This window comes from Cottoperca gobio, chromosome 18 (assembly GCF_900634415.1).
Source record: "Cottoperca gobio chromosome 18, fCotGob3.1, whole genome shotgun sequence".
In the NCBI taxonomy this organism is placed as follows: Eukaryota; Metazoa; Chordata; class Actinopteri; order Perciformes; family Bovichtidae; genus Cottoperca; species Cottoperca gobio.
In genome coordinates this window covers 11736409-11763098 of record NC_041372.1, presented here as the reverse complement: position 1 = coordinate 11763098, position 26690 = coordinate 11736409, and the positions used below count along the sequence as shown (strand labels likewise).

At 43.0% G+C, this 26690-nt stretch overlaps 4 protein-coding genes across 8 annotated transcripts in view; 1 reads left to right on the top strand and 3 right to left on the bottom strand.

Moving 5' to 3' along the window:
- Window positions 1-11617: 11617 nt before the first annotated feature.
- Window positions 11618-16499, top strand: ankrd53 (ankyrin repeat domain 53). 2 transcript variants are annotated; one of them, XM_029454558.1, is made up of 6 exons: window positions 11618-11738; window positions 13364-13457; window positions 13792-13991; window positions 14224-14388; window positions 14468-14588; window positions 14871-16499. In XM_029454558.1, the coding sequence occupies exons 1-6, from the start codon at window positions 11734-11736 to the stop codon at window positions 15414-15416; spliced, it is 1131 nt and encodes a 376-aa protein (XP_029310418.1). In that variant the 5' UTR covers window positions 11618-11733; the 3' UTR covers window positions 15417-16499. The 2 variants fall into 2 exon arrangements, with proteins under 2 accessions (XP_029310418.1, XP_029310417.1); XM_029454557.1 differs by lacking the exon at window positions 11618-11738 and adding an exon at window positions 12991-13111.
- tex261 (testis expressed 261) lies at window positions 16251-21099 on the bottom strand. The gene is made up of 6 exons (XM_029454566.1): window positions 20900-21099; window positions 18384-18463; window positions 18124-18277; window positions 17965-18032; window positions 17758-17860; window positions 16251-17546 (listed from the first exon to the last, which is right to left on the bottom strand). Exons 1-6 carry the CDS (start codon window positions 20967-20969, stop codon window positions 17431-17433), a joined length of 591 nt encoding a protein of 196 aa, XP_029310426.1. The 5' UTR covers window positions 20970-21099; the 3' UTR covers window positions 16251-17430.
- A 100-nt stretch (window positions 21100-21199) lies between these two features.
- On the bottom strand, window positions 21200-26541 carry shtn2 (shootin 2). 4 transcript variants are annotated; one of them, XM_029454564.1, is made up of 9 exons: window positions 25092-26541; window positions 24851-24980; window positions 24115-24247; window positions 23920-23978; window positions 23739-23836; window positions 23617-23637; window positions 23462-23515; window positions 23252-23375; window positions 21200-23014 (listed from the first exon to the last, which is right to left on the bottom strand). In XM_029454564.1, the coding sequence occupies exons 1-9, from the start codon at window positions 25236-25238 to the stop codon at window positions 22980-22982; spliced, it is 801 nt and encodes a 266-aa protein (XP_029310424.1). In that variant the 5' UTR covers window positions 25239-26541; the 3' UTR covers window positions 21200-22979. The 4 variants fall into 4 exon arrangements, with proteins under 4 accessions (XP_029310424.1, XP_029310423.1, XP_029310422.1 ...); XM_029454563.1 differs by having other exon boundaries at window positions 21200-23010; window positions 23739-23830; window positions 25092-26168; XM_029454562.1 differs by having other exon boundaries at window positions 21200-23010; window positions 23739-23833; window positions 25092-26167.
- Window positions 25076-26690, bottom strand: part of vax2 (ventral anterior homeobox 2) — a 24409-nt gene continuing 22794 nt past the window's right edge. The window contains exon 5 of the transcript XR_003834016.1: window positions 25076-25091. The gene's annotated coding sequence lies outside the window, so the exon portion shown is untranslated. The remainder of the gene's footprint in view (window positions 25092-26690) is intronic.

Here is a 26690-nt window from a genome sequence, read left to right as displayed (position 1 = left end):
TTGGTTTGTAGAATAAACTAAATATGAAAAATGCTTGGTAACTGTCTAGTGCTTACATGACAGAATACAATGTTGGTCTTCTGCAAAAACAGTGACAGAAATGCTAAACAAAAAGAGAAGGTCGTGCCAGAACAGCCGGTTGTAGTGTCTTTGTGGATGTAAAGTTTCAAAGCCTGCAGCCTGCATGTTGTAGCCTGTGCAAAGCATGCAGAAGTAGACCCTTGTGGTTACTGTAGCATTGCTGTGACTCACATTATGCCCGAAGCCATAAATGCATATGTGCATCCCAGTCTGTCAAATCAGGGCTATAAATGGTTAATCTGTATTTATGAGTCACATGTGACATATTAGGGCATTTTATTCATGTGTAATGCAGCGCTGCAGTATATTGCTTTCAGTCAATTTCATTTTCTTCTATTAATTCTGGTCTGCAGTGAGATTTGTCTTGATTGTAGAACCTGTTGCTTATAAGAGATGGAAAAGTGCCTGTGTCATCAGATGTGTATACAGAGGAGGTAACTATGCGGTATAGTATGTGTACATATAGTATGTGTGTGCACTGCTGCAAAGCCCCAGAGCCTGTGAACGAAGGAAATCGTTCAACCTCTGCAAGTAAGTAGGCCCACATCATAAAAAATGCATACAGTGGCATATGGTGTGCCACGCTGCGTTAGATGCAGTGTAGCTACAGTACATACACTCATAAATCCATATCCATTACTACCATTTTTTATTATCTATTATTTTTAAAGGCCGAGGTCAATAGTTCACATCCTATCACACGGGAGAAACCCCTTAACATCTGCTTCTGTTGCCATGGCAACTGGCAGCTGCTGTTGCCTGACAGATGCAGAGAGAAGGAAGAAGAAGAGAGAGAGAGTTTTTTTTTTTTTATTGCTGCAGGTGCATTTTAATGCGTTTTGACGCAAACTGAAGAGCAGGGTCGCCTGCTTTACAGGAGCACTGCAGGTCTCGGTCCTCAATTCTCTCACACACACGTAGACTATTACAAGTGTTTTTCCAACACATTGGAACACATCTGATTCACCTGAGGGGAAGAAGTGTCCAGAGGTGGCCTCTGCACAGCACTTTACATCAAGGAAGTCGTACATACCAAAGCTCAAGGACTATATTAAATAAATGTGTTATACTAGAATACTCTAGACTATAACTGAACACGGCGTTTTCCTCTTCTTTGTATTCTGGACAATTATACTCTATTTTACAGATTGTACTGTATACAGAAGACTGACTAGAATATAACCATTTCATTGTAGAATACTCCTTAATCTGTGTGTATTTAGATGATGCAGTTTATTTATTTACTATAACTAACTAGCAATAATGAAAAATAGAAAACTCATAGCATACCTGTGACATACTAATAGATTCATGTAGCAGTGTGTTGTTTATCTGTGCGTGCAGAAGGAAGAAGCAGTAAACGAGTGGGCCTTTAGCATGACGCAGTACGTGTGGTTGTTACATTTTAAATGCAACTTCCATGTGTATTTTTTATTTCAACATTCTTGACCACAAGTCAAACCTTGCCCACCAATGAAAAATGCAAATTGGAAATGTATTTACCTAATTGTGTATGTACACTGCCTCAACACGTGTTAACCTCCGTTTAACCGCTTCACTGTAAGGCACACACACACTCACCTTCTGGCAGTTTTAAAGGGGCACACACACTAATGCAGCCTAAAAGGGCGACTGTTGTATATGCACCACTGGAAAGCCAAAGTTATTAGAAAATAACCACTGGACATGAAAATAGATAAGAACTCTGCTGAATGCCTGATGCGACTATTGAAGAAAAAATACCTCTGGCTTATTTTCTTCAGCAGAACAGTACATATAACATGATCTGAATTTGTTTTCAATATTTAGTTTTATTAATGTTAATTATCTCCTCTCAACTTGTTTGAAATTAAATATTTGCATATCTCCACTGGCAAACAAATTGAGCTATTACACAAATGAATACTTAAATTAGCGTTTGGGAGATTTTATTTTTTTTTCCCCCCTTCCTCTCAGAAACTGTGTTCAAATTTATAATTAATTTCCCTAAATCTGTTTTCAAATTAACAAGAGGGTTAATGTGCAGGGCTATTAGAAAAATATTTTTCTCACCATCACATTTATTTAATTCCATGTTTAATCGTACACACCAGAGATGGGAATAACAACAATAATGATGATGATGATAAAAAGGTACCAATTAGCGTGCTCAGTTGCGGTTCTGATTATGAGATGAATAATTCATGAAATCAGAGAACAAGAAGGAGTACGAAGGGATCAGCTTGCCCACTGAGGACAGATTGGTATAAAGACAGGAGTCACTGCTGCCTTAGACGACAGTCAGTCTGCTGCTGCTTGGTGGATACAACTGCACAAATCAGGTACCTTTTTACTCTTACATAGCAATTTATACTGACGCTATTACAATTGTGTATTTTTATTTATTCAAAAAATTAAATGTAGAAAATAACCAAGTTTTTTTTTACAACAAATGACTATTTACAGTGATATATTTATATATTAAAATAACATATTGAAAAATACTACACTATTTTTACCCATTTGCATGGAAAGAAATTGTAAAATAACATTTGTCAAATGCATATATTGTATTGCATGCTACAGTTTGTTAATATTTATTCAAATGCTAAAACATTTAAAACTTTTTTGACTCTATTTAGTCAAGTGTGATTTCAATGATGTTAAATGAAACTACAAGAAAGAGTGAGAAAATTAAAGGATTTTTTAAAGATGAGCGTCATTATTTCTCTTCTTTTAGCTCCCTCATACAGAAAAACTTAGAAATTATTAACAACTCCCCTGAACATTGGGAGATCCTCCCTGTACACGTCAGACTCTAGGACCCTGAAGCCTCAGCGTGGCCTGGGTCCCTGTGCGCGGTTCATTCACAGTTCACAGGCATCTCGACCCAAATGCGATGTGACGGGAGAACCTTTACTGAAACAAACGGGAATATAGTATCGGGGAAGGCTGACCGAGCTGTGAACCGGGGCCTTAACACAGAGCAAATTAACATCAGCAAAAAATAGCTCCGCGCTTTCAGATCGCTTATGTGGCAGCAAATGCATCAAGCACTGTCAGTTCACTTTAGCCCGTAGATGTCTCACAAACCAGGCCGGTGTGAGGGGGCCCCTTCAGCCGGGCATCGCCCCGAAACTGACCAGCGGGCTTGGACCAGCTCCTGGGGTGCTGCTGTTTTGTTTCCTGGGGGCAAACATCCTCGGGTCTGAGCTCTTAGTCCCACTACCATCCATCATGAGATCTCTTTCGTGATGTTGGCTGAGCTGAGTGGTCTAATGATGCCACTCTGCCCAGCCAGCTGAAAACACAGAGGGGAGAGAATGCCTTCTATGAATGCGGTTTGATTTTAAGGCCACTAAAGGGCTCCGTGCATCCCTGCTCTGGCACACCAGTTTATGGATTGTGATTGTGCAAGGAAAAACTCCTTAAACCCATGACAGTGATGTATAGCTGTCGTATCAAAGCTTATGTTGCTGACAGTAAGAATAACCGGTCTGGACTGGTTAAGATCAGATGAGGAATCTTCATGTATAGCAGCAACATTGCAGAGCTCCGTAAGACCACATTAACGGGGTTAGAATGACTTAAAGCACACACAGCCTGACCTTTAAAGTCAAAAGAAAGCGTGATGAGGGTTGAGGCCAAGTTAAGACCATGATCCGTGCAAATTGAGGCTTACTGAAGATCAACATAGTCAATAAATGTCTCTTCTCTGTCTTACTAAAGCATCCTTAAAATCACCATACAAAAATGGTAGTCTTTTGCCCCCTGTGTATACTATGATTGGGTCCCCAAAGCTGTGAGGCTCTAGAATAAGCATCTACATGTAAACTCAGTTTTTAGTTTTGTATTTAGACCAGAAAAACCAGTGACAGAAATACTGCAGCGCTAAACCCCAGATCTAGCACTTAAGGGAATAAACGTTTTTGGCGTTTTTAAAGAACAAACTACAGAAATCAAACCAAAAATACACACATGCCGAGGAGAAATAAAACAGATAGAGGTGAGAGATAGTCACCCCCCCCCCACCACCTTCTTCCCTTCGCTGCTTCACAGCCCATTAGGTCAGAGCAGTGCAGGGAGTGCGGCTCTTAGGCTGGCGGTGTAATATTGGCGAGGACATGGCTGAGGGAAGGACCGCAGAGGTTTTTAAAAGCCTGTGTCGGCTGTGTGGGTGAGGTGAGATGTCATTTCCTCTCACTGCCTGAGAGCACCATCGCAATGATATAAAAGCATGCAGTTCCTCTGCAGCTGCTGACGGGTAGCAGGTAGACGATGAGGAGGATGAGGAAGGTACTAACATCCCGTATGGATTATCCAGGAAGTGCAAATAGAGCCTTTATTGATTGGGAACTCAGTTTATAGCACCACCAATAATAAACAAACCAGTTCTAAAGTAATTGTGGGGTTTTTCACTGCAATTTGCAAATACAAACATATTCTATATGTATTGATGGATTAGAATCTTTTTGGTTATTATGGAAGTCATGTGGAAGTGTACCCCGGGGTGCCGGTACACAGTGACGTCACTGTGTTGCTACACCCTGCCTTTGCCCTCGCCATTAAAAAGAAACGTTCTAATCTGTTCTCTTCTCTGCACACTAGCATTATCTGAGGCGAGAGGACACCTGAGAACCAGAGGAGCCAGACTCTGGTCCGAGGTGTGGTTTAACCCCGATTTCTCATGCCAAGAATTCTTTTCACACTTCGACCACAATTGTGAAGGCGACCCCGGGTCAAACATGTGAAGATACCCTGAGCCGACTCGGAGAGGCAGCGCTGAGCACGCTCACGACCTGGCTGTGTGGGGTCACATCTCCCTCCCCGAGGCGTACGAACACATAATCAAAGCGCATGAAGCCCGACACGCTCGAACGTCAACACTCGATGAAGACAGACAGATGCACATGTACCGCATCCACACGTTTTCAAATGAGATTAAATAAGATCATATAAGGGGGTGTGCATATAACACATACATCAGTTGATAGAGAGCACATCTGACAGAGCTTCTGAGCCATATGGCCTCACACCACATGTTGCAACTGATAATGTTAATGTATATACACTACGTGTGTGACAACAGAGACACACAACTGGGCAAATGTGTTGAAAAGAAAACAGTCGTTGCCACAGATGCAAAAACTCGCACACACATTAGCTGAAAGAGCATAATACACATAGCACAGTAGGTGTTCACATGCAGACTTGACTGAAAATGCAGGGAGAGCCCAAACATGCCAGACGGCATCAAACTCCGCTGCGCTGCGCCCCGCCAATGTCGCGACCCCGGGTAAGAGGAGCTGGATAGGAAGGGTGGCAGACCTTACTGTCGGCACTGTGGGGGATGCCAGGAGAGGTGAGGATCACACGCACACACAAAGCCGACAGACTCACACACCTTATAGTACGGAGGGCGGAAATAACAAACGAGACTGTCACCGCTTCCATAACCCCTCGTTTATAGCAGCAGCAGGCAGCTGCTTACAGCAAAAGAAGCTCTAAAGCCCGGCACACTCTACCTGCACAGCCCCGAGCAGCAGACAGGCAAAAGTTAGCAGAACGCTGGTGAACACAGTCGAGCATTCAGCAGCTAAAGAGTCAGATTATTGCCCTCAGGAGTTGGCGGAGACCAAGAAAGAGCACAAAAGGAGAGTGAGGGGTTCCCACAACTTCTTAAACATCAAATTCAGGGACTTTAACGACTAATTCTCTCAAATTCTATGACCCAACACGTCGTAGTTTGAGACACAGAACTAGCAGGCTTTACAGAAGCTCACAGAAAGAAAGCACTTTACACAACTGTATACTTTCAAGGACTTTCAAAAAGGATTTCAAAGACCAGTGGGAACTAAGGAGAGTGAGGATCGGACTAGATTCATCCGGTTTCCAGAAACACGACTCTAAATAAATGCTAACGCTGCTCTGTGTCTTCTGGATGTGTAAATAAACAACAGTTTGCCGACACGACGGCCACATCTACTTTATGTGTTGTAACTACAGCTTGTTTCCCCTGCAGTCAGTGCAGCTTTTAGTATATTTTAGCTGAGGTGTCGCACTATCCATGGGTCTTATCATCCCAAATGTACAAAATACATGTAGAAAACTAAAAGAGTGTTTTTCAGGTGGATATTTGGCAAAACTGAGACATTGTGTATTTGTTGCTTTGCAGCCGGAAACAGCGCGTTCTTCTTTCAGTGAAGAAATACTCTCCAGTTCTTATATAACGGATGCTATTGCAGCGTCTACGCTAACCCCTTTATGGTTGTTTTTACCGAACAGTTGCCTGAACAGCGTCTCACACACCTAAACTACGCTGCCAGTGGCTCCTCTCAGGGCTCCGATTGGTCGAAACACAAACACATTACTTGAAACCTGGCAAGATGGATTGTGTGCGATCTTGCGATATCGTGAGGATCTAGCTGCCGCACAAGGTACTGTTATTCAATCATTGCATTGTGTTCTGATTTACATGTGAATTATAACATGTGAAGTCTTCGGGGTTAAGTTTAGGTCTATTTCAGTTTCAGTTGAGCTTGATGAAACACTCTGCATATCCAGCATCAATAATACAGCGATCAACACGCCATACACTACATCCTTTTAGACTTTCAATGCTTCTGCATGTTGCTGCCATACTGCTGAATTATTAAAAAGGTGGTAATTAGGCGAGTGTATGCTGCTGTATGTCTCTGGGGAGCAAAGAAACGGTCAGAACATTGTTTGTTTTTTAGGAGGAAGATCATGAGATCACCCGACTATTCATCTGTTTGACATCCACCCGCCTGTATATGGTGCTGATTTTGGCTTAATTTCAGATGCCCGGCTTCATAAAAGGTGAAAAATACATGCATTTTATTTGAATAAATTAAAAATCTCAGGCAAATAACATGGGCCCGTGTGTGTCTTTCACTTCCTGTCGTATCATGTTTGTCTAGGCAGAGTGGGTACACATTAAAGTGGCTGATTGTCCCGAAGCTGTTGTGATATCGCTGTCCCGATGGCATTTGCATTTTTGCGTCATGTTATCTCTACCAACACCACATTTTATGAATATAATCAAGATGCACGTCAGGAGAATAATTGAGTTATGCGGAGCGCTGCCCTGCTGATGAACCGCGCTCCGTGACCTGGATAGAAGCGGAGAGACCGGCATATTAGATAGGGTCACGGTGTCAGTGGCAAATCCCATGCGTGTGAGGGAAAGCAAATCGCACACACGTGCAAACGCAATACTGCACGCATATGCAGCGTTAGCACATACAGGGTGGACTGGGTGTAGCGTGTGCCAAGGTGGTTGCGTTTCAGTTGGCGTCTCAAAGCTTTATGTTCATGTGCAGGTTAAGAGTGCAACGCAACGATCGCTGCTGCTGTTCAAGTGCAATCTCCTGACAGAGAAGGATTGCATACATGTAAATATGACCTTGTTAATTGTGTCGCCGAGCGGTTGATCTTCGCAGCTTTACACACAACCAGAGCGTGAGCACACACAGCAGCTGAACCAGAAAACTCAGAGGGCACAAATACTCAAAGTATTGGAGATCATCTTAAATTGTCTTGAGGTCATGCATTCATAGGATTAATCCTTTAGATATGGAGTAATATTCTACCACATTTAATCTATAGCATATTTTTGGTTCCAACAACGTTTTAAGATTAGTGGAGGACTTGCTGTAAAGTGGAGCTTGATGTTGGGAGTACAGGCCTGCCCGGGAGATGTGAAAATCAACAGATGGACAACATTCCCCTCAGGAGAGACGAGCTGCCTTCGTACAACCTAAAAATAAATAGCTAGTTTGAGCTTCACCATCTTCCCCGATACATAGGTGAACAATATACACGCATAAGATCTCTTTTCTTTTTCTTTCCCTTCTACCGTCGTAATTTTGACCTTTACGGCGTCGCTCTCCATTTTCTCACAATCTCAGTCTTTTTATCGTTTATTCCCCCCCGGTCGTTTCAGCTGAACTGTGAGGATTGAAGGATGTGGAAAAAAGCTTGGGATCGTGGGAAGGTGTGATGTCAGGATGTCTGTCACGACCTCAGGGATGAAAGAGACTTCCTCCTCTCGCAAACTTTATTAAAGGAGTAACACCTTCAATAATCAGTGAGAGAATCTAGATGTGTGATGGCAACAGTGGCTCAGCTGTTGGGTCATCTGCAGGTTAAAAAAGATGTGCTTTGCGCCATATAAGAAACCACGTACATGACATACAACTTAATCTGGTCACAGAGGTGTTGGTCACGGTGCGTGCTCCACCTGCACACTAACTCCTACCTCCTCTGGTTGGACACTTTGATCATTCTCACATGGCAAAATAGAAAAAGATAGACCTCTTATTCTGATCAGAACTGTCAGTGGCAGAACCCTGCTTCTTCTTCTCCTTTCCTCCTTCATCCTCTAACCCCCCTCCCATCCATCACCTCAATCCTCGTCCTTACTAGGCCCTGGTACAGCACAGCGCATGTGTGCAGCGATACTGAGGGAGGTCGCTGTGCGGTCACTGCGCACAGCCTGGTCGCATTGTGACTCGGAGCTGCAGAATGTGCTATGGTGCATTAGCACGCTGCCGCCTGGCTGAGCATGAGAGAGAGAGAGAGAGAGAGAGAGAGAGAGAGAGAGAGAGAGAGAGAGAGAGACGAGAGAGAGGAGAGATACAGAGAGAGAGAGAGAGAAGAGAGAAGAGAGAGAGAGAGAGAGATCAAGAGAGAGAGCCAGAGAGAGAGAGAACAGAGAGAGAGAGAGAGAGAGAGAGAGAGAGCAGAGAGAGAGAGAGAGCGAAGAGGATAGACGAGATGAGGTAGTAGAGTAGAGACCGGACCGATAGAAAGATAGAGAGAGACAATAGAGAGAGAGAGAGAGAGAGAAGATGAGAGATATAGAGAGGAGAGATAGTAGAGAGAACAGAGAGAATACATATAGAGAGAGAGAGCATGAGAGATCGACCGAAGGTAGGAGCAGATTGGGAAGAAAGGAATAGCTGAGAGAGAGCAGTAGCGCTAGAACTAGAGAACCAGAGAGTAGAGAGAGAAGAACAAGGATAGATAGAGAGGTATAAAAAAAAAGAGATTAATTAAGACTTATGGATGGAGAAAAGGGGAAAGGATGGGGAAGCAAGTGAAGGAGGAGGAACAGAGGAGGAAGAGGAGGAGGAAAGTGAGGGCATCAGCGCACTTACACACAAGAAGCCCCAGGGGCACATAGTCCTTGTAAGGTGGCTCATCAAATATGGAGGCATATCAGGATTGTGTTTTCGCTATAGTATCTACTCCTCATCTACTCCTCTCTGTTTTCTCTCTTTTCAACAGCCTCATTGTTTAACCCTTTCCTCCCTCTATCCCTCCATTTCTCTTTCTGCTGCTGGATCACTTTCGTCTCTTCTTGAAACTCACTCAATTATAACTTATTTTCCACTCGAATATTCTTTCTGTAAAACTTATTGCACACTAGTTGTCTGTTAGATCCCTATCAGAAACCCTAACTGAAGGTGTCTTCGCGGAAAATGTCCCCGGTTTGATTCTTGCAACAACCTTACTTTGTTACCCTCTCCCCACCATTCCAGCCCATCTGCACAAACTATCAATAAAAAGGTAAAATGCCAAAACATAATCTTTAAATGGACGGATAACATTTTATACATAACATGAAATGTTTATAGAATACGAAGACTGTGTTTCCATCTTATGTGCACCGAGACCAAAAACAGCTGGGATGTGATTGGATGATGTAACGGACCAATGGGAGAGTTCGTCGTGAGGCTGCTGGCACATGATCTCACTTTCATCATCGCCCTAAGCAGGTTTAGACAGCTCTGATCGGCCCGTTGCTAATCTGCTCTGCACCAACTGGACGTGCTGTAGCTAATGCACTCGCAGCACACACACACCCTCACACACACACACTTTACGTTGTATTTTTTTGATGCAATGAGCATTTCAGCGCTGGAGAGGTACATTTGCAAGTTACATCTTTGAATTTAGAGTCAAGTTGCTGTAATCTTCATTTTTTGCAAAGTTTGCTAAAGAAGATGGAATTGTGTCTCATGTATCCATGTATAATAATAACATTATTTATATAGCACCTTTCAAAAACAAAGTTACAAAGTGCTTTATAATAAAATATATATACAAGTATGTATGTTTGAATATTTATCTACATGTATGTTGTGTTATATGTATGGAAGTGCTGTGTGTCTGTAACCTAAAACCAGTGTTTATCCCAGGAAATGGATATAACTAATGACCTTCAACCATCTTTTCATTTTGTTTTAAACCTTTTTCTTTAGTACTTGACCGGATATATGCATTTTGTTATGTAAAATAATTTCCCCGGGAGCATTGAAAAAGATTAATTAAAAAAACAAACAAAGCTTTTAAGATTTTAAGGCACATGCACTCTCATAGACAGACTGCATTTGACAGTACATGGACAATAAAACACACATTCACACTCAACTGTCAGAGAAAAGAGGTCATGTCGGGGGTCGTCGTCCAGGGACTTGTGCTGAAAGTCAAACATGAAAGAGCTCTACACTGAAGGCTACAGCCTCCACAACATGTGACCGAGGTCGAAAGAAGCTGCTGAGGCCGCAGCGGGGCCATGCTCTTAATATTAACCCCTATACACATTTATGTGCACATAAACACACACACACACACACACACGGTTCACTTACTCACTCTTTCTGTACACAGGCATGGATTTGTCATCGAAGTAGCAGTGTGGCCATGTTGTGATAAAGGCATAGCCTCTGGGGGGTTGGGGGCTCAGAGCAGGAAGCCAAGGGTTCATGGCCCGTCCTTGACCCTCCACTGGACCTCCAAAGCTTTGAGAGACAGAGAATGACAATAAAAAAGGGGGACATCACAAATGAAAGACAAATGAAAAACAAAAGCTGCATACATTATGTTTTAAGCCAGTTAAGGGGAGTTGGGGGATTATGGTTTTGATAGCAAAGAGTGAAAATGTGTGAAAAAGCTAGTGACCTTGAGGTTAAAGCATTTGACAAAATAAAGAAAAATGTACTGTCATTGTGACGAGGATGAAGGTGATACAATGGGTACATTTTAGCAACACTTTCTGTCTCTTTAGGATTTACCATTTCACAGAAAATTGAGCAAATATATGAGAAAAATAAAACAAGGAAACCAAAAACGTAACAACCTTAAACCCGTGATAAAGTAGATTTAAGTGAGTCTGGTGATTCTGATCTCTTGAATCCCGTAAATTCTGGCTAAACCCAAATTATAGTATCTCTACCATGACACACAGTTCTCCACTGAACACATGTGCTTACGATCAGTACAGTCAGGGGTAAAGTGGTCAATATCAGTGATCAGAGAGGCCTGCAGCCTGATGAGCCTATCGACCCCTTGCCCCACAGAGACATAGAGAATATAACTGTTAATTTATATCGGCCCCACGCGTGGTGGCAGGCCCGGGTTGCAGTGGAACAAACGGGAACTCTGAGGCCTCCACAGTATTGGCAGGATTGATTTGCTTTACTCAGGCCAAGTATGAACTAAACCTAATGCAACGTCAATACAAACACACCAGGAATGGGAGGATGGAAGTATCCATTTCTGCTATGCCTGCAGCCACACATCTGCCCGAATCTATCACAAGCTATTACATTGACTAAGACCAACAGGTGTTGATGAATATGCTGTATGAGGTGGGCTTTTATTTTCACTTTTTATTAAAGAGATGGAACAGCTAACAATTGCATGCTGATGAGGCTGAATCTGTGACACATGAGTGTGGCTGCTGCATTAAAGTAGTCTTATATCATGTGGCTGTCCCTTCGGTTTCTGAGCTTCTTTCCACTTTATCTTCTGATTTGAGCATCTGGAGCCACTGCTTGCTCAATTACTTTGTCAAAAGTGAGATTAAAAGGGATTTCACTTGTTTTAAACGCTTTAACATTAAATTCTACATGTTTTAAAGAGATAGAAAAGGAGAAGAAATGGACAGAAAGTGGACACTAAATAAACAGTATGGTAGGTGCTTTTATAACTGTACACAACCAAGAAATCTTCCCTTAATAGGCTTTACTTATCAGATTATCAAACAAACATATATGTCCTTACAATAAAGTCCTCGCTTGTTTACTGTATATTATACCAAGTACTAAATATGGTGGTCTTTAAAAGAATGATATAGGCATTTCAGTGGCGTTTTTGGACAGATGAAAAAACAGAAAATTACAGTATAAAATATTACATAATAACACAGGTGATTAATCAATTAACGCATACCTGTAATCCTCAATTTGCTGTTGTGTATGCGTTGTCAAACCGCCGTAACCGTGCCCTAAAACAAGCTAGCAGTTAGCCACTCCAGGTTCAATATGATTATTTTGTCGGTTTGGTTTATACTAATATCTTGTGGCTGGTGGGTACCGAGGTGTTTAATCTTAATTATTATTATTTTTAAACAGACTTTCAGATTTGTGCTGTAGAATATGATCCAAATCGTTCAAGTTACGACTATGAATGCTAACTAACGTCTGCCAACTACGAGCTAATCACGATTAACGGATTTGGCTAACAGCCAATCAAATTGCAGCAGGGCAACAGGAAATCAGTGTTGGGCATGCGCATTGCTGTTTTCCCACACTCCAGGCACTTGACGTCAACCCATTGCGTGCCTCAGATTAAAACCATCTATTTAAAAACAAAAGACACTTAAAAGGTTAAAATAACTGTGAATAACTCAGTAAAAGTTGAAAATAATATTACAAAAAAAAGCATCAAAATCAATCTTGTGGCTAAAAATAAATATCCCGAGCATTTAGGCTACAGAAAAGAGTTTATTATTTATTTTAAACAAAAGTGGCATTATGGAAACTGGTATTTAAAGCTGTTAACTCTGAAATTAATGGATATGAAGTATGATCAGGACAGAAGTTGGTGAAAAGATGTAACTCAGTAAAGCGGAAGATATTTGGGTAAATCAAGGTTCGCTTCCTGGTTACCACGTTTCCACGGAAACCATGGAACCGGTCAACAAACCCGGAAAACAGAGACGAGGGAGATGTAGAAATGGGTAAATAACGTCAAAAATATCTAGATTATGTTTCTGCATTTAAGTTTACTACTATACATTAGTCAAGCTAGCTGCTTTGAGTGCTTTACTTTGTTATTCCGGCCATTTGTTTACGTTACAAGACTGTATTCACTCGCCGAAAATCCCCACCTTGGTTTCATTTAGTGCAAGTTATCTTAATATGTAATGTGCCTTATGATATTGCTAGCTTAGCATTTACGACAGTAGTTTCTGTATGGCTTCATTTTGCAGGAAACGTACCAGCAGAGCTCCCCCAGATGGGCTCATGTTTCCAGCTGTGGAAACCCCAGAGACGCTGGATCTGGATGGCAGTGGAAACAGACAGGTAGGATCAATAACATTACAGTATGGTGACAGATATAGTAGTGCAGTGATGGAATATAGTAGCCCACTCCAACCATTTACTTAAGAACAAATACTACTACATACATATACACAAAGAAAGCTCACACACTTTCACAAAATGGGAGTAATCTAATAAATTGCCAGTACCTTAAAAATGAACTTGAACAGCACCTTACTAAATGTACTACATTTCCAACATGTGCACCTTCCGTTGCTTGTCATAACAGGAAACACTGCATTTAACTATCCCAGTAGGCCACGTCATTATGTTTGCATACATAACTGCCTGCTTAACTTGTGTTTTCATCCTGCAGGATCTGCCAGTGCTCCACATGGCCTGCCTTTACGGCCAGCTGGCTACTGTTCAGCTCCTGGTGGAGTCCAGGCAAGAAGGGATCAACAGCAGCGAGCTCCAGGGTCGCCGGCCTTTACATATGGTCCTGTCCTCCCGGAGCTCACCCAACACCTCCTCGTGCCTCATGTACCTGCTGGAGCACGGGGCCGACATCAACGTGTAGGGGCCCTAGTTTGTGAATAATTGCTTTGTGCAGTTCAGGCAGCTGCATTTGTTTTTCATTTATTTATAAATTCTGTCAGCTGGATTACCAAAGTAATGCGTTTCTTTAAAAGAAGCTCAGAATAAAAAAACACCAAAAGTAAAATTATGATTACAATGAGATGATGGTGAGAGATATGATGACAAAGGTAATGGTGGTGATGATGACTATTTTAGCTGTTATTACCAGTACCACAGATTCAGGGGCGACCCCGCTGCACCTGGCCGCCTCTGAAGGCCTCCTGCGCTGCACAGAGATCCTCGTGCAGGCCGGGGCAGATGTGTTGGCCCAGGACAGCTCGGGTCACACTCCTCTGGATTTGGCCCGCATCTGGTGTCGAAGGAAGGTAGCAAGGTAAAAGAACACCAAAATGAAAAGCGCTTCGGTTCAAATAGTCCGATTCTTTTAACAGACTTCTTGTGTTTGTGTGTAGGTATCTGAAAAGCTGCATGTGGCAGACATATAAGCAGAAAGAAATGCAGGAGAGGAAGCTGGGTCAAACGTTATACAGTGATCTCGTCGATAAGGTCAAACTGGACAATCTAAAAAAAAAGGTCAGTTTGTACGTTATGGAAATCTAATCATGCAACATTCAGGGGGTAACACATAAATAACCCCCCCCCCCCCCAAACTGTGACAGAATCAGAGAAACATTCACATAAAGAAAACACATAACAATGTGATCAGTATTCAGCTTCAGGAAATATAAGAATCTTAATCTTGATATGTACCCACTGAGTTTCAGATTAATGTTAATTAATGCAGGTCAGTCACTATATTTAGTTGCTTTAATGACATTTGCAGCATATTTCTAAGACACTAAATCACACTTTCAGACATTTATAGATGAGAAGATGGCAGAGTGGGCGAACAAAAGAGGTTTCCCTCTCCTCAAGGATTTCTCCCCCGGTGTCTTGGTGAGCCAGTACCACACCCAGTGCTTCAGTTCTAATCCAAAACATGCCAAGCACCCATTGAAACACCAGCCAGGAGGTGCTCTGGAGGACAAGAGCACCCCCACTAAGCAACCAGCCTCATCCTCCAGACCCTGGACCATCTTCATGGGCCTCCAGCCAGAGAACCCGCTCAGAGAGCCGGACCTCCGGAACAACGTCATGGTGTGGAGGGACGGCAGCAGGCAGCCCCAGTACTCCACCAAGTGGGACAGCACCCGCCGCCCTGCCCCTGACCTGCCTCTGGATGTCCTCGAGAGGGTGTTGTTCCCCAGAGCCTTCCCTTCCAGGATCGCCTCGCCACGGTACTTTGAGCCAAAGAACATTGTGGAGGTTCAGCACAGAGGATACCCCCAGGGGCGGAGCACCTCCCCCTGGACAGAGGTGGCTATGCACTTGGCTGAAGTGCTGGAGCCTGGACATTACTGACCATCACACTCTGTACTGGAAGGGCTTCGATTAGAAGATGTGTTCAAGAAATGTATTAAAACTCATCAGGTATTTAATGTTTTCATAGATTTTTGCATCCAAACTAAGTGGCAGGCTGGAAGAACATGAGGCCTTTATAGATTAACGTGTCTTTATAGTTTTCTATCAAATGATGTGGAAATGAACATGCAAGTATAGGAATTAGAGGATTCTATTGTAGGAAATCATATATTGTATAGACGTCTGGCAGTGTCCTCTATGCAATCTCACATCAAGAGTATTTACGGACATAACAGCAGACCTTCCCTAACAAAACATCCTGACCCCCCCTCGACTTCAGCTCAAAGTGACAAAATTAAAAATGCCACACACCCCAGACGCTGCGCCTCCAAAAGCGGGGTGAACGGAGGGGTGAGTGAAAGGTGAGAAAACCTCAGTGAACTGGGTCACCTGTCTCAGAGGAATCCCTGCACTTTCACTGCTCCCCCCAGGGAACTGACTCGGGATCCAGGTGAGGGCTTGTCAACAGCATGTGTGTAACTGCGAGCTGTTGCCTGTCAGCTAAAGGTGTGTGTGTGTGGGGTTTTGTCTTTTTTGCTTTACTTCACACCTCAGTGGGGGTCAAAGTGCACACTGGCCTCAACCTGGTGCACCCACTGTGATCGAGCCACATGGGACTTGGTTTAACACCAGCCAGGCTGTCTGGTACACACGCACACACACACACACGCACACACACACACACACAGGGCGTAACAACAGGACAAATGTGAACATTGAAAGGGTGAATGAACCTGATTGAATTAGAAATGAGGATCAGTCTATCCCTGCAAGTTATTTCAACAAAATCTTTTATTATACATTTGTGTGCATACCAGCCTACAATGAATCGCACTCCGTAATTGGTAAAAAAAGAATTTCGGTCTCTTTAATAGCACTTTGAGCAGCTGTTGTCCCAGACACACGTACGCTCACAAGAGTCTTTGCACAGGTACGATCTTCACAAGTGCTTTTGTTTGTCGTCAGGTTACCTCAACGATCAATGTACAAAAATCAGTTTGTTATTACTGTGAATTGTTAAAAACAGTCCAAAAAAAGAAAACCACAGACTAAAGCGCTGGTGATGAATGACTCAATGCAGTGCATCGTTTCTGAGGTCACATGTAAATGATCCAGACTGGGAGATATCCATTGTAGCTCAATTCCATTTAAGGGAGTTTCAATTATAAAAGTGCCCCTTGTTAACCAATTTCCCTCCATGTCACTTGTAATTAAAACCATCGATCGCAACTTAACTTTAGACTGCACTTCCTCATTTAAACTAATCTTAATAAGCACTTCTGTGGCATCTTTCCTGCAGCTGGTTTGCCCTTTTAAAACACGTCACACCTAAATTCAAGCTTGGATATCAGGATTTAGCCAGAAAGTACCTTTTTTATCTCCAACCTTCTTCTAACTAGCCGTCTTTTGTCTCCTCGGCTGTCCTCAATGCTACTCTTCTGTATTGAATCAGATAAAGTGTGAGTCCTACAACACACAAATGACAGCAGATCTCATCTCAAGAAGAAAGATTAATAATTATTTATCTCCCAAGTCAAAACTTACAGGTATTTTGGTGGTTGTTAGTTTCAGACCTTGGACATACACACAGTATTTCAATACCAAAGCTCAACATGTGAATAAGAAAGCATCGCGCTACGGACAAGATCCCCACAGAGGGGTCTCTAGTAGATGTTGTTGGCAGTCAGTACAGATAGACGGAAAAACAAAGAGACGAACATGGCCTGTGTGTAAACTCGTGGGCTCGTCCAGCAGGAAGCTCTGTTCTGTTCATTGGTCCTTCTTCTTCTTCTTCTTCTACTGTTTTGTTTTAGTCCCATCCAGAAACACATTTCCAGAGTCCTTCCTGCTTTTCCTCAATCTTCAACACATACACTCACTCACACACATCCCCCCCCCCCCCCCCCCCCGCACCCACCCGACCCCCGAGGCTGCACCCCCGAGTCTGAGCTCCTCAGTACATTTTCTGTCGGCTGGGCAGCACTGCCTCCTTGAGGAAAGAGAACACGAGGAGGATCCCAGACCTCTTCCCCCTCTTGCCCTTGGTGAAGTAATTAGACACCACATCGTCTAAAAGAAAAGAAGAAAGAAAGAAAGGGAATTTGTTTCTGTACCGACACCTGGAAAGTAATAAATATGTTGTACTGAATGTGGTATTAAGGTTTTCGGATGAATGTCTGTATGACATTCAATAAATAAACCTTTTTAAAGAATAGAAGTTGCAGTTTTGATAATGATGATATCAAAAAACAACATCCAGCTGAATGGAAACAAAGCTCACCTCCTTGTTGCATGGTGGACGGAAGCACATTTTCCCCCGCTGACAGTGACACAAAGAAGCCGAAGGGGATCACCCACAAGCAGACGGTGAAGTACGCCAGCACCTTGATGCCAAGTTAAAGAGGAGAAGACGAGTATAGGAGAAATTAGAATGGTGGAAAGATCTTTTCCATGGACTTGGTATCTTAAAAGAATCTGACTGAATTACCTCCGAGAATGGATAATACTCTTGTGCAAAGAACTGGAAGGCCATATAATGGTTAACCACCACCAACACTGCACAGTGGAGACAGATCATTATTCTTTGGGGGGGGGGGGAAAGGTAAAACAGGACAAGAAAGAGACAGAGGATGCGTGTCACACTCACCACAGGAGAGGATGAAGTTTGGGGAGCTCAGCAGTATGTAGGGGAACGTCTGCAGGAGGCCGAAGTACACCAGGTTGGTGAAGAGGCCGACTCCCACCATCAACACTGGGAAACCTTCAAAAAGATAGAGACCTGCCAGCACACCTGTCGAGAACTGGACACGTTCACCCAAACAGAACACAGGCGCTGTTAACTGCAAACCTTACAGTGTATTCTGAAAGAACATGAATAAAATACTATCACTCGTCACGCTTACTCACCATTATCATGTACTTTATTATTCGACTTGTGGCTACTGTGTATTCTTCTATTAGTTCGGCCAAGTAGTACAGGCCGGCAGCTGTGTGGAGACACAGATAAGGTGATAAGCAACCAAAAAAACAAACAGACAGAATTCTTCCGTGTTGGAAATCAACACAAATAAATAAAAATAAAGTTGATTTGTTCATTTTGATAGTGTGTTGGAGACAATTTCAGATTATGCCACGTTTAATAGCAGGTGTGTAGATCACAAGTTTAATCAAAATACGATAACAAATAGTTTCTTTTGACAAGATGTTATTTGATGGTATCAAACAGTGTGCCTGATATCAGACATTTATACTCTCAAGAAGAAATTAAAATATGATTTGACAATTTCGTCGCTGGGATTGTTAGAGCAGAATACACCTCCTGTTGTTCTGCATAACGTGGCAGATGTTTCATGTTTAAGAGCTTTCATGTTTTTTATTGGTTCAAATCTTCCAAAATAAAAGGCGTATCTTAAAGATGATGATATTTATTGATGTTTTCACTTTGTCTACTCTGCGGGGTTTGCTGTAGTTTGAAACATTTTTAAAACGAGTTGCAATATAATACCGGAGATTTGGTACCATTACCAAAATGACACAAAGAAAGCTATCATTCAATACCTTTCTTTGGAGGAATATTAAACAGATTCAAGGCCAACTTCCAGTCCCCGACAGATTTATATTATTGGAGATAATTTCACAGATTGAATATTCTGCCCTCGTGAACAGAAAGCAAGAAAAGTATCAGTTCAGTGAATTAACAAACTCCCGTCGGCAACACTGACATGACCCACAGTTACTGAGCCCATGTGGGATGAAGGCCAAAAAAGACTGCACGTCAAAACATGTATGCCGGGGAGAGCTCACAGAGCAGAGGCTCATGGGAGAGTCGGAGAGACTCATCACGCAAAAAGGCTCTTTCCAAAGGAGTCAAAATAAAGAGAGAGAGAGAGAGAGAAGAATAGCGACAGCAAGCGGCATTGCTCTTTTGAACTCCATATTTCACCTGCCGTAAACTTTGTTCCTCCTCTCAACTCACCACAATAAATAAGATATGACATTTTTTTTATAAAATCGTCGCTGCTTGCTGGATTTACCAGAGGAAACGACTGATAAGAACACTGCCTGCATGAAACACAGTGTACAATCATGATTACAATGAGGCCATACTAAATAAGAAAAGGGAACAAACTAAGAATCTGAGGAAGCATGTGATGCCAAAGTATGTCCGTAATTGCATCGGTTGATAAAAGTGGGAAGATGCTGAAGATGATATCGACTGAGGGAAGTGGGGGTGAAGGCTCTCACGGGTTGTGCTGCTCTTTCACCTAGTTTTGATTACAGTGCGACACTGTTGCAATGTAACAAAGCAGCTTATGACAGCCGGAAGTAAAGCCGTTAAGTAAGGCAGTTATTGATAATAAATCAGGTCTGTACCACTTTCTAATAAGGAATCACGTATGTTACAAAAGGTTCACTTGCTAATGCTTTTCAGATCAGTTATAAGTCATTAATAAGAGTTGCCAGGTTGTGAGTAAGTGTCTCACTCACTGAGAAAGCAGGTGGGCTGTTTTAATGATCATACATTGGTTATTGCAAACATTTATTTATTATGATGTGTTTTAGGCTGACTGACACTAACAGTGTGACAGTCAGCAGCCACACCTGACAGCTGCAGCAGGTGTGTGTGTGTGTGTGTGTGTGTGTGTGTGTGTGTTTATTACGTGGCCAGGTAGATAACTGGCAACGTGGACAGAAGTTTCCTATAAAGGTTTTGCCGCAAACTCAACATATTGTTGACACTTCGTGTGGTAGGCAGGTGGGAAGCATGGTAGGTAGTGAACTTGTCATCTAATGTAAACAAACGAACACACCCCAATGCTAGTTAGATTTTAAGCTGGCTCGTATTAGCTTACATGCTAACCTTCCCACTGAAGACTGCTGATGGGTGCTACTTTACTTAATAGTTAGTGCATACCAGACATTATGCCCACACTATGCTCAGGCATCGATTGATTGATTACTTTAAAGGCTGAAGAAAGAGAAAGCTCAACGCTAGCTAACTATTAGCATAAATATCCAGCAGAAGTTCCCCTTGTCCCAAGAAGACTAACTTAAACATGATGTCAAGATGTAACAATAATACATTATTACACTTTAACTTAACGGAATACAGTCTGAAAACATGTGCTGTTGTCACTTTTGAAAAGTAAATCTCATCTTGTATTCGTTTCACATAACTTCCTGTGCTAGCTAAAGATGCTAACAGCTCTTCGGTAAACGAACACACGTAACTTCTTTATGCATGAGGTAGGATCACACTTCGTACTTGCATTGTATTATTTACACATTAGGCAGTGCTAAAACAGTCGCCGTTTTGTGAAACGGATCCCCGTTAACGTTAAATAGTGCAACTTGGTCCGCTAGCATTAGCAAGCTAATATTAGCTAGCTAGCACTTGCAGGGATTTCTCAGCATGCACTTACCTATTGCTAGAGTGACGAAGGATATCTGGATGACTAACGACAGCCAGCTGAGTAAATAAATAAACCACATCTCTCTGCATGTGAAACAACACACACAAATATGAAAATAATACAGAAAACAGCTAGCTAGGCTGCTAACCGGTCAAAGTTCCTGCCCCTGTGTTTCCAGCAGGCTGAGGATAGCAGAGAAGAAGGGCCCTGTCTCAAGGAGGGGGGGGGGGGGGTTTGTTTTGGGTGTAGCGCCACCTGTGGCTGGAGGAGAACTGCAGTCTCTTGGCTCCTGATTAAATTAAATGGTAATTGACTGAACTTTTTATTGGTAAAATAAAAAACATGCAGAGCACAGTCGTTCTATATTTACAAATGTTCAATAATACTGATTAAACTAAATACACACAACACAATCAGATGATAGAAAAAGAAACAAAGCACTTTCCTTTGTCTTCCCGTGCACTGATTTACTTAAGCTGAAAAGCCAATCAGAATGATTTCTCTTGCCCCCCAGCAATCAACATGCTGAATCGACAAGTGCTGATAGTGCCAACGGTGCAGGAAACACTGCAGGCCGACAGATGCTAACGAAGACATTGGCTGACGGTGTGTCATGGTCTTAAAGAGTCAGGTGTTTTTCAGACAGCAGGTGAATACAGGTATATTCATACAGACAGTATGAGACAAATAATGTTTTTTTTAACATTGAAGCATGTAAACATGTTCTCGTAATGACCCAAAATACAAGTATGAACTGAACACGAGCATGAGATGTCCCCCCACATCTACGTCTTCACTGGTGAAATGAGGTGTTTCCTTCTGGGCCTTCAATATGGTCACATTTGTTATAGGAATTGTACCTTTAATAAAGGTCATAGATACAAAAATGCTTCTTTTCTTCTGTTCATTAACCGAGGAAACACACTTGTAGGAACACCACTTTAATATTTTAAAGATGTACAGCCTGGGTGTTAAAGATGGTTTCTCGTTAACACGTCTTTTCTATTTGTATCAGTATCCTCCAATGTAGAGGATCAGTTTCAGAACCTCCTGTCTCGCCCTCATTACATCTCCTGCTATTTCTCACACACACACACACACACACACACACACACACACACACACACACACACACACTCTGGCTTTCATGTGCATTGATTCAATAACACTGAGGGGGCAGAAAACATTACTGCATCCCAAAAGTCAACACCTTTGAGACTGAGGAGGGAAACAATAAAAAATGTATGCTGGGGAGTGAAAAGGTAGACCCCCCCCCCTCTAGTAAAAAGAGCTAAATAAAGTAAATATATAATGTGAAACAGTGTGAAGACACTAAAATGGTGTCAGAGTCAAAGGTGAGAGTAATTTCATCTTTTAAAATGCTTTTAACAAAGGCAGATAGTGTGCTGTGAGGGTGTGGCGTATGTATTCATTCATGCATGCATGCACACATATATGCAGTATCTGTGTGGAGGTGAGAAAACAAAAGGCGACCAACCGCCATTAAAGATACTTTCAGGAGGAAGCGGCCAGATCACCTGAGGCTCTTATCTCAACGACACCTCTGGGCTCCGGGTGTGAGAGCTTTAATGTGCCTAAATAAATCGCAGCCTCCAGCCTTCTGCTGGATCGGGCTTTAAGAGAGACACCTCGGGAGAGAAGTGGGTAAGGGCATTCGTATGATAAAGTGTTTTTTATCTTCATCTATATTCCGTAGAATACTTGCACTTAGATCAGCCGAAACCCAGGCACCCAAAAAGAACGATGTTGGACATTAAACACGGCTCGATGAGTTTCATTCCCTTTGACACGCAACAAGTACGGGCTATTTGAAGCAGGCCTGGGTTAAACGGCATTTGGAAAGAATGCTTTTCTTTGTTCTTTTCTGCTGGTTCCTTGTTTTTATTGCAGTTTAGTCAACAAACTCATCATGGTATAAAACAGCGATGACAATAAGACCTCCTGTAGCTGCTCTCAGGTTTCTTGGCTGATGATCTGCGCTGATGCTCGGATGCGAGAGTCTCTCTTCTCTCTGTTCTGTTTCAGCCTGCGGAGCACGGGGGCCCTGCTGCTCTCGCCTGCCCAGGGATCATCTCCTGCTGCTGGGACACACTGTGGATCTGGCTTAAGTTAAGCCCAAAACCAAACAATGAGAAAAGAAGGATGCGGCCGGCCACAGTGATATGATAAAGCACTGATTATAAATATTGCAGAGGCTGCAGATCAAATGTTGAACATAAACACATATTTGACCACGAATATGGACACACAAGAGGCTACATAAACTGGTACTAATATAAACCAAAAGTCAAAAATAAAGGACAAAGAGACAGCACCATTCTGAGTGACAGCACAGCCTACCCTGGTTCTCCCCGATCGCTCTCCTCCTCCTCTGCAGCACCTGCAGCAGCTCTGCTTCCCCAACAGTTTGCCCCATTCCTCGCCTGGATGTTCCTCTGCGGAGCTGCTGACGCTTCATGTTGTCCTGGTGTGTAGAAGGGGGGTCAAAAATGAATTTGAAAAGTGGCTTGAGCTGCCGTTTAGACACCCGTGTGAGTTCGAGTACAGTACCAGCATTCCTTTCATCTCCAGGATAGCTGACTTTCTGTTTTCACTCCTCTGGTCCTGCAAGAACATTTGGGAATATGTTGGAACTCTTGTCTCGACTGCTTTATAATAAAAAACATTTTTAAAAAGTAACACGCGGGTTTATGAGGATAACTGACCTTCCATGCGCTTTCGTCCTCCTGCGAGCCGAGAAGTCAGAGGTTAGTGTTTAATACAGGTCATATAAATGCCACTCTATTGTGAAAGTAAACAAACAGACAAATGTAAAAAGTCTTTGTACCTGTATTCTCTTGACGGGCCTCAGGATGATGCCGTTCTTTATTCTCTCCATCATTTCATCCACCGCTCTCGTCTTCATGTCCAGCGAGGGGGCTGCTTCTTAAAGATTAGAGGTGGATCACATGCTATAAACTGTGGTAGCCCTTTAGGACGGTGAGCTTGAATGAAAGGGTGAGACTCACGGTTTGGATCAGCTTTACCGGCTCTTTCTTTTCTCCTGCTTCTCAGCAAATCCAGTGAACTTGGCACAGAGAGAGGTCACGGGGGTCAAATCGTCATACGTGGTTAACTGGTGCAACAATTCATCATTTATAAGCACACCAGGGTGTAAAAAGCCTCCGATACAGTGTGTGAACAATAATGCTGACCGTTCATACTTGGTGACAGATGTGGGAGGAGGAGGAGGAGGAGGAGGAGGAGGAGGAGGAGGAGGCGGTGGAGCAAGAGTGGCTTTCTCCTCTGGTTCAACAGCATCATCCTCGCTCTTCCGCGTATCTTGTAACTGTTTCACTACAAAAGGAAGACATTTCCTTCGATCATCAGTATCATAAGCTAAGAGAAGGTGATATTGATCCACGTGAAACACCGGCCTGATCAGAGAGAAGAACACAAGCTGCCTCACACGCTCAGCGCTAACACTGCTCTGCAAAACATTTCAACTTCGACTTAAGTTGCCGCTGACCTTTCAAAGTGAAACCAACGAGCTGTGTGTTACGTAGCCACGTTTTGATGACGTAGACCCGGCTGCCCTTTGCTGCTCTGCCATCTTCACTATGATCTGCGCCCTACTTCGAGGTGAGCAAAGAGCAGATCTCTTATCACGCGAGGGCAGCCGAGGAACGTATTTTTAGAAAATAACAGTTTCTAACAAGCAACGACCAGATGAATCAGCCACGGAGCATTTGAGCACACAGTGTAAATATGCTCACACTATCTCGCGAGGAGGGAAATCCAAATCTGTGCAGCGAGCTAATTGAACATCAAACACACATTAGAAGAACTGACATGTGGGCTAGAAGCCAGTGGAGGAGATTCCACTTCCAGTTTGACTTCTGACTGTTTTGTGCCTTTAAGCATGTTTGCTCAGAAATGTTTTCTCCCCCTCGCGGCTACCTTCATCCTGGAGCTGTGTGACCGCGCCGTTAGCTTCAGACAGCTGGGTCTCCAAGGCCTTCCTCTCCTCCTCGCTCTTCTGCAGCTCTCCTCTGAGGTTCTGCAGCTCAGAGAGGACGCCGCTCTGACTCTGTGTCACCAGAAACAGGAGACATGATGAAGAACATACAAAGACCATTTCACTCTAGTATGACTCTTTTATCACATCTACACACACACACACACACACACACACACACACCTGGTCCTGGTAATAGCGCTGTATGTCACACAGCGCCGTGCTGATGTTGGAGATTTGCTCCAGCGCCTGCTGCAGCTGCAGGCCCGTCTCTGAGCTCTGTGTCAGCATCACGCTCTCGCTGTCGGCCGCCTTCTGCTGCACCAACATCTAAGACAAACCGAATTCACCTTGTGACATCTTGAACACATCTTTATGATTCACTGCTTCTACGAAACTGGGAAAAAAATGAACCCATTAATGACACGGAGCCACGATTAGAGGGAAATAAAGTGAGATCTGAACGGCTGGTTGTTAATTTCCTCCCCCGGGAGGTCGTCACGACGCAGAGAAAGTGTTTTTTAAACTGGTGTTCGAGTGAACAATTACTTGGATCTACTCATCGGCTTCATTGTAAAATAGTAACAAACAGGATGATTTAGCTGCGAGACAAAGCATCGTCTTTCCCACATTATGATAAGTGGCGTGTAAGAAGAATTAATAAGATTCTTTCTTCTACGTGGTGACAAAATAAATACACCGGCTGTAGTTAATAATTGTAGCTTAGAGCTGATAAATAAGCAGAGTGCTGTAAACAAACATTTTGTTCTTTCGCATGAGCTTGTGTGACTTTTAATATTGCATATAGCGGGTAAAATGTGGGTATTGATCAATTAGATTATAAAGAATGTTATTAATACACAAACTAGTTTGTTCTCCCGTACAGCAGACGACACGTGAAAGACATACAGACACATACTCAAAGATTTCTTTTATCATTTTGAATCAGAAACCTTTAAATAAAACGTGTAATTGGAAGCTTTCATTGGCAGAAACAATACAAAAGGCCCGATCCCTGTGTATTCTGATCATATTGGATTCATAAACTGTGTCTCTGACAGATTGCAGACACGCTATGAGAGCAGGTTGGTGATCAGAAAGCAGGAACTCGTCTCTGTGTTTTCACTGTGACTGAAGCGGCAGGTTTTAGTGAGCTCTGTGTCAGCACACGGCAGCGCGAGGCTCCTCGCTGCAAATTACACCGCTCTAATCTCGGGTCTCCCTTCGGTGGAGAGCAATTTTCACACAGCAATTAGCACAATTATTTCATACACACAAACACACAGACACAAGCACACAAAGAGACAAAGACACACACACACACACACACACACAAAAAAGCAAATTGTTTCCTGTTTTGAGGCCCTGCGTCATTATACCACCATGCATCACAGAGGAGAGGTGTGAATGGTTGGTGTTTTCAAAACACATGAAAACAGACAAATAGTAGTGCATACAAGAGGCATTCAGCGCAGGGGGGTCTTTTACCATGAATTGAGAGTAAAGGGGGGGGGGATGTGTGAACAGTTGGGGGTCCTTTTCACAGGTAAGGACCCCTGCGAGGCGGCCCATTGTGCGCCTGTCCGGTAAATGGAGGCCGCTGCGCACAAAGGCGACAATTGCTATATGCTCGGCAAAACATAAAGGTGTCAGGCAAAGACAGGTTGTGCTTAAAGAGCACTATTCTCCTTCAGCGGCAGTGATGACCACTAATTATGGGGAAGGGAGTGGCTAAATGGGAAGGGAAGGGAACAGAGATGTTTTTTGAAAGAAAAGGCCTTC

What these genes read in the sequence shown, in the direction of transcription:
- ankrd53 (XM_029454557.1), top strand. Translation starts at nt 13,059, where the DNA reads ATGGAACCGGTCAACAAACCCGGAAAACAGAGACGAGGGAGATGTAGA. An exon ending in CGAGGGAGATGTAGAAATGG is followed by an intron (nt 13,112 to 13,363) that starts GTAAATAACGTC and finishes TTCATTTTGCAG; the next exon opens with GAAACGTACCAGCAGAGCTC. An exon ending in TGGACAATCTAAAAAAAAAG is followed by an intron (nt 14,589 to 14,870) that starts GTCAGTTTGTAC and finishes TCACACTTTCAG; the next exon opens with ACATTTATAGATGAGAAGAT.
- tex261 (XM_029454566.1), bottom strand. Translation starts at nt 20,969, where the DNA reads ATGTGGTTTATTTATTTACTCAGCTGGCTGTCGTTAGTCATCCAGATA. An exon ending in AGTATTATCCATTCTCGGAG is followed by an intron (nt 17,861 to 17,964) that starts GTAATTCAGTCA and finishes CTTGGCATCAAG; the next exon opens with GTGCTGGCGTACTTCACCGT. An exon ending in GTCCACCATGCAACAAGGAG is followed by an intron (nt 17,547 to 17,757) that starts GTGAGCTTTGTT and finishes CTTTTCTTTTAG; the next exon opens with ACGATGTGGTGTCTAATTAC.
- shtn2 (XM_029454561.1), bottom strand. Translation starts at nt 25,238, where the DNA reads ATGTTGGTGCAGCAGAAGGCGGCCGACAGCGAGAGCGTGATGCTGACA. An exon ending in CCTCCCACATCTGTCACCAA is followed by an intron (nt 23,979 to 24,114) that starts GTATGAACGGTC and finishes CTCTGTGCCAAG; the next exon opens with TTCACTGGATTTGCTGAGAA. An exon ending in GGCCCGTCAAGAGAATACAG is followed by an intron (nt 23,638 to 23,738) that starts GTACAAAGACTT and finishes CTCGGCTCGCAG; the next exon opens with GAGGACGAAAGCGCATGGAA.